This window comes from Vigna umbellata, chromosome 8 (assembly GCF_029865625.1).
Source record: "Vigna umbellata cultivar VRB3 chromosome 8, Vumbellata_1.0, whole genome shotgun sequence".
Taxonomy (NCBI): Eukaryota; Viridiplantae; Streptophyta; class Magnoliopsida; order Fabales; family Fabaceae; genus Vigna; species Vigna umbellata.
Genome location: NC_142172.1, coordinates 30,977,217 through 30,984,658, shown reverse-complemented (window position 1 = coordinate 30,984,658; position 7,442 = coordinate 30,977,217). Strand labels below are relative to the sequence as shown.

Sequence of the window (7,442 nt, the reverse complement as noted above, 5' to 3'; positions counted from 1 at the left end):
AATACTAATGCAAGATATATCAATATAAGAAGAAATACTTTAAACATAAAAAAATACTTTAACATAAATATAAAAAAAACAATTAAAATACATATAAAAAATTAAAAATGTTTTTCATGAACCAATTGACAAATTGTGTCTCGTGTGAAGAACCTGAACAAAAATAATTGTACTAGACTTTTAAATAAATAAAAAACTTAAGCAAATCTCTCTCGCAATTTCGAAATGGAAGCAAAGTGGAGATTATGGAGTTGGGGATGAGGAAGGGAAGGGAAGAGAGATGAATAGAGGAGTGGACACTAGTAAAAAAATGGGATTAGGAAGCGCAATATATGCTTCGGTTTAAGCGAACCCGAAGCGTATAATAGTGCGGTGGCAGAGTTGTAATAATAACTTAAATATATGCCTCGGTTGTTCCATAACTGGTGCCTAAAGCACGCTACTAACTCAGTTCTACGTAAAACCGAGGCATAAAACTCTGCCCAAACCTGCTCCACTGACAGCTGTTGGGTCTGATAAGAGCAACAAACTCGGTTCCCTAGCAACCGATGCCTAAAAGACACTACTAACTCGGTTTTAGGCGAAACCGAGGCATAACTCCTGCCACCTAACACACGGTTCTGACATTAACTCTTCATTTTCACTTCTCTCTGCCCGTGACTCCCATTCTTCTTCTCTTCTTCGTGCTCACTCCCCCTCGTGCTCTCACTCCCCTCGTGCTCTCACTCTTCTCTGTCCGTGCCTCCGCCGCTGCCTCCGCTGCCTTCGTCGCTGCTGCTGCCTCCGCCGCTCTAGATCCACCGCTCCAGATCGCCATCGCCAAGCCGCTCCAGATCGGCGAGCCTCCGTCGTTGCTGCCTGCCTCCGCCGCTCTCGATCCACCTCTCCAGATCGCCGCTGCCTTCGCCTCTCCAGATCGGCGAGCCTCCGTCGTTGCTGCCTGCCTCCGCCGCTCTCCATCCACCGCTCCAGATCGCCGCTGCCTCCGCCTCTCCAGATCGGCGAGCCCTCCGTCGTTGTTTCCTGCCTCCGCCGCTCTCAATCCACCGCTCTAGATCGTCGCTGCCTCCGCCTCTCCAGATCGGCGAGCCTCCGTCTACTCTTGTTCTTCTGCTTTTGAGGCCAGGCCAGTGAAGACTCACAGTCACAAGCACTTTGGGTTTCTGAAATTGTAAAATGTTAGGTCTGTTTTGATCTGGGATTGGGATTGGGGTTGGGATTGGGATTTTCCGATTGTGTGAAAAACATTGACTTGCTGAAACAGTTTCTTGTTGCTGAAAAAAATTTTGCTGAAACAATTTCTGGTTTCTGAAACCATTTCTGGTTGCCTACTGTAAACAGGTTGCAGGTTGCATCTGAAAAAAAAAAATAAGATACTGCCTCGGTTATGTAAGAACTGAGGCATATTTCGTATGCTTTTTATCTCAGTCCATGACCCGAGGCATAAAATCGGCCCTTTTTACCTCGCTCACATATGCTTCGGTTACAAAACCGATGTCAATAATAAAATATAACCGGTGCCTTTTCTTGTTAATGTACTAGTGGGAAGAGTGGTAGCAGCAGTGAAGCGACATTTGATGACAAAAATAGTGGAAGATGGTGACAAAACGATGTTTGTAGAGAACCAAAAGAATGGCGCAAGATAGAAAACAATGTTGCCTTAATAAAATTTCTTTTAAAATAATCCTAGACAGAACTTTATATTATAATAAAGAATTGAAGTCAAATTCTCTCACTCAGATAAAATAATTAAAAAACAACAAAAATTTTGAAATTTTTTGAAATTGTTGGTCTCGGTTCTTTAACAACTAAATCAGAAAAGATGTATGACTTTAGTTCTTACAAGAACTTAGGCAAAATAGAGTATTTGGTTTTGTTCGATGCTTAAAATTTTGAAAAAAAATTGGAAATTTTCGCGTATCTTTTGGCTTCAATTCTTTAACAACCAAAGCAGAAAAGAATGTATGGCTTCGGTTCTTACAAAAGATACCCTTAAGATTTTGAAAAATCTTGAAAAAATTTCTTGCACATTTTTGCTTCAATTGTTTAACAACTGAAGCCAAATCTCCTTCCTTAGATAAATAGTTTAAAAAATAGTGAGAGTTTTGAAATTTTTGAAAATTTTGCACCTTTCAACCTCGGTTCTTTAATAATTGAAGCCAAAAAGGGTATATGGATTTGATTCCAGTGCAATAGAGGCCTATAAGTTCGCAAAATTTTCAAAATTATCACCGCGTCTTTATATACTTCGTTTTCTTTAAAACCGAAGCATATTAGGTGAATTAAAAAAACAAATATGCACTAGTGTGTTGTTTAAATGACTTTAACCTACACTGCAAAAGTTATGTGCCATGAATACAACTTCCACTTTATATTTTCAGAATATCATAAGTCGTATTGGGATGCATAATTTATGTTTGATTCTACTAGAGTCGTGTCCAAGTCACACGACTTCTTTGCAAAACTTGATTATACTAAAGCCGTGTCCTATATGAGTCACTTTCAACTTGTAATTTAGGATTCAAAGTTGTGATTTATGCAAATGAGTTCAAGTAAGTTGAAATGGTGCTTTGTTCGTATTACTTTTATTTTGACCCAAAGGAAAACCTTTTCTGAGAGGGTGGTGAGCTGGCGACGAAGTTGAAGACGCAATCTTGGGCATGAGTGAGGGGTGGGGGTTGCATGTGGAGTTGGGTGGTGCATTTCATGGATGAGTTTGGAAGAGATGTGGTGACGAAAGGCAAGGTGGAAAGAGGTGACAGGGGTTTGGAATAAAATGGTGTGAGTAGAAGTTGCCATAGACATGGTTACGATGATGACGAGAAAGAAGAAGAAAAATATTTTGCATTTGGTCATCTTCGAAATGGACACCTTGTATGTTAAATTTGTTTGCAAATAACACGATTTCATTTTGAAGTCATTATCTCAATGCAAGATTTACCCTACAACCTGTAATAAATTAAAAAGTTGTCCAATATCGTATCTTATGTCTAAAAATGCACTAAAACTATATAAAGAAAAAACCCTTAAAAGAACTTGTATTATTATTCCTTTAGGTGGATCTATCGAGTCTCCAACTTTATCATTGTCTTCATAATCTCTAAGGTTTCTTGATCTAGATCTTCGAGTTCCCTATAATTAGTAGATACTTATGTCACTTAGCTACCATCTTCAATTTTTCAAGCTGATCATAGTCCAACTAAGAACGTCTCTTCACTATCAACTCTATATCCAATAGTAGAGACTAGAACGTCAAAGTCTCTTTCCAGAATTTCCTTAACTTTTGTCATGTCGACAGTTCACTCATCATACTATCATCCAACATGTCTCTTCAATTGTTTTTGTATGATTTTGAGTGTGATATAAAACAATATCAAATTAAACTATAACACTTGAGAATTAAAGTGAGTATAAGTCTCACATTGATTAAAAGTGAGAAAATTTGGTATTATATAAGAATGAAAATTCATATTATCTTAAATATTTTAAAATGAATGTGCATTATAAATAAATTATGTTGAAATCTTATTGATATGTCTCCCTAATTTCCTTATCTTTATCCTATATATAAATGTCATTTATGCTCTCAACTAATATTACTACACCACACTCCTAAGTCCCAAGTCTCCCTTCTCTACTTCAAGATCATATCTGAATGCCGGATAAAAATGTCACAAATTAGGGATCAGACTAAAGTATAGGTGGCCTTCATATTTTTTTTCCTTACAAAAGGTAGATGGCATTTATCGGTGAGTTAGACAAATCATTTCCTCCTTGGCTCTTTTTTATTAGGCCTTGGTTTGAAAGAAATGTAATTGATGTGTTTAAATCGAGCCTTAAGTTAAATAGATAAGAAAACGCGACACCCACCGAAATAGGAGTGATGCTCCCTCCACCACCTTATCTTCTCCCTACATCTTTCCAATATTTCTTAAATTCCAAATTTATCCTTTTTACTTTTTACTTTTACTAAATTTACTTTTTATTTTTTAAAACCCTAATCTCAATCTCCTCTCACCTTCACTTTTCCTTTCACTCTCACCAGCAAGTCCCCCCCCCCCCCTCCACTATCACTTTCTCTCTTTCTCTTAATTTTCACTTCCATTAACACAACATTTTCCATTTCCTTTCAAATTCCACGAGAATCACCGAACACCCAGTGATCATTGAAGGTAAGTTCAGCTCCTACGCCCTAAACGATTTGGTTTACAACGACAAGGGTTATCTCCTGGTGGTTCAGAGCTTCAAGTTTAAGCATAGATTTTCATGTTTGGTTATTTAAAGACAAGAAAGTCGGGAAGAAATTTTTAGTAAATTATATTATGGAATCATGATACTTCAAAACTCATCAGAAGTTATAAATGTTTTAAATTTATATCATGCAAAATTTGCTTCTTCTGTCAAATTTTGTGTTAACGGAAGTGGAAATTAAGAGAAAGAGAGAAAGTGACAGTGGGGGTGGGGGCTTGCTGGTGAGAGTGAAAGTGAAAGGGGATTGAGATTAGGGTTTTAAAAAATAAAAAGTAAAATTGGTAAAAGTAAAAAGGATAAATTTAAAATTTTAAAAAGATTGGGGAGGTGTTGGGAGAAAATGGGATAGTGGAGGGAGCATCACTTCCGAAATAGACATAAACTACGTGTGTGTGTGTGTAAACTTTTCAGTAATCAAGGTTAACAAAATTGGATCTGATTAAACCAATTCTAATTAGAAACTATAAAAAAAACTTATAAATATAAGTCAAAATTATAATTATTGAAATTTTTACAATAAATATATATATATATATATATATATATATATATATTACAACATTAATTATTTAATCAAAGAGATTTAAGTATGAAAGTATTTTTAGCTTGTATATTCTATCAATTGAAATTTTACTATTAGAATAGGAAGAGTAATTGAAGAGATTGCTTTAAGTGAACACTTAACCACTGTCCAAAATAAATATTTTTTAATTTAAAAAAAATCACAAAAGAATGTTAATTAGTGTATAGTATTTGTCATTAAAAAAATTAATATTAATATGATTGAAAATCTTAATATATCATAAATGTATTTAATTCTCAATAAATATATGATTTATTGAATATTATAATATCAGTAGGATTATTCTCCCAGAAATATGATATTATTAAGATTCGAGAACCACCTGTTTAAATAATATAAATAAAATTATTTATGCTAATTAAGCATATGCATAGTTTTATACAGAGAATTAAATTTGAAGTTTTGAAAATAGATTTTAAAGCATCTCCCTCTGTCGACAAGTTACTGTCATGAGAATGATCCAGAGAGCTTTTCATAATTGTGAACGCGACACCATCGGTTGTTAATTTGAGTTTCCTCTATCTTAGCTAAGATTGTTATGTACGTTTTCCACAGCCAATACAAATCCACAACCTATTCAACTCACTCTAATGCACATCAATTATTGTTCTCTTCTCTTTTTTCTTTCTTTTTTTCTCAACAATTTGTTTTTTTCAACTATTCGAATAAAAAAAATCAGAGATATTTTAAGGGGAGTACATCTGAAAAAAAAAATCTACTCATATTTTGTTTAAGACGTTGATGCGCCTTATACGGATAATTTTAAAATTGAAACCGATGGATAGTTGGAATTTATAAAGTAAAAATGACGATATCCTATCAATTATTTTAATTAAATGTGTGCAATTAATATTAATTAAGTTATAATTTTATTTCATCCATTTAATTTTGTTTGCTAGCTTACGCTTTTCCCACTGTCTTGACAAGTAAGCAGTGGTGAGATTCGAAAACTAGAGCAAAGAAACCATGTGCTGTGTTTTGTTTGTTTTGATGATTCAGTAGATTAGAATTCAAAGGTTTAAACAACACCAAATACTATTCCAAAAAGCGCATGAGCAGTGACTGACGCTATATAGTGCAACCCCACTTCATCCCCTTTAACTATTATCCAAACCCAACAACATTTCTGAAGCTTGGCATACACAGAAATAGAAAAGCTCTCACCTTGCAGACAATAGAGTAATGGAAAACAAAGAGAGAAAGATTATGGTGGCTGTGGATGAGAGCCAAGAGAGCATGTATGCACTTTCATGGTGCATCACCAATCTTGTTACCGATACCAACAAGCTTGTGCTTCTTTATGTCAGGCCACCCTCTGCTTTCTACTCCTTGGATGCTGCAGGTTTTACTTGATTAATTACACTTTCTCATTATGTAATTATATTGTTTGAACCTTATCTTAAAATCATGTTATTGACTCAGTTGGTAATGTTTTACAGGGTATATCTTTTCCAATGATGTTATTGATGCTATGGAAAAGTACAGTATGCACCTGGTTAATTCAGTGATGGAAAGAGCTGAAGCCACATGTAGAAATTTGAAGGCTACAAATGTAGATCCACCTTACACGGTCATTTTTGGAGGTTTGGTTTTGCTGTTCTGGTTTTGATTCTCTGAAATTGGTGATTTTGCAGGTGAACATGGAAAGGGTAGTTGGGGTAGGAGATGCGAAGGATGTAATATGCAGCGTGGCGAAGAAACTAGAAGCTGATACCTTGGTCATGGGAAGTCATGGCTATGGATTCCTTAAGAGGTAACTTTAGTTAACGAAGCTTATTGATTTTATTTGTGTTTAGAGGGACGTGCAGTATTTTTATGACTTAATCGGATTCTTGGTTGTAATTTGAAGGGCAATCCTTGGAAGTGTTAGTGATCACTGTGCCAAACATGCAGAGTGTCCGGTTGTAATCGTGAAGCACCCGTAAGAGAGATTGGTTTTCTGGACATAGCTTTAACTACTTCGTGTTGCTGCCTATGGTTTGTGTATATAAGTTTTACTTTTATTTTATGTTTTTGCTGTGGTTGAATCGTGGTATAGGTTGTGTTCTAAAGGTTGGAAATCATGAAATGACATGAACGTGTGCTTTTGCCAAGTTAATCAGGTTTACCCAAAATAACCATACTCAGGTCCTCCAAGAACCATTGGTGCAAAACAGGACATAAATCTTATGATATAAGACCGTTAACTCTTTTAGTTAACCATTTGAGACTAATTGATTTTAAGAAGTTCACCATAAAATTGATTTATACTTAGTGGAATAATAGAGTGAACAAATGACAAATTCTAATATTATTATAAGAAGTAAATTTTAAATTTATTTTAATTGATGTATAATTTCTAATAAAAATCTTTAAATGAATATGGATGGAGAAGGTTGATATCAAATACTCATAGAACAATTGTACAGTATTTTGAATAGTTTAAAATAATAAATGTACAGATTTTATTATTAATTGTTGTTAAAGTTTGTAATATATCCGTATGGAGCAGAAACTGAAAAATAAAAGGGGTTACTTAGTAAAGTTGCAGGTGGCGTGCTGCATTGATACTAACTAATCCTTACCGAAGAAAGACGTGAATGCAAGGGCTTGTGTGATATTGGAAAAG

General features: G+C 34.9%; 1 protein-coding gene across 1 annotated transcript; it reads left to right on the top strand.

Moving 5' to 3' along the window:
• Positions 1-5,882: 5,882 nt before the first annotated feature.
• LOC124824804 (Adenine nucleotide alpha hydrolases-like superfamily protein) lies at positions 5,883-6,932 on the top strand. The gene is made up of 4 exons (XM_047297313.2): positions 5,883-6,176; positions 6,274-6,386; positions 6,469-6,587; positions 6,684-6,932. The coding sequence occupies exons 1-4, from the start codon at positions 6,017-6,019 to the stop codon at positions 6,757-6,759; spliced, it is 468 nt and encodes a 155-aa protein (XP_047153269.1). The 5' UTR covers positions 5,883-6,016; the 3' UTR covers positions 6,760-6,932.
• Positions 6,933-7,442: the final 510 nt, after the last annotated feature.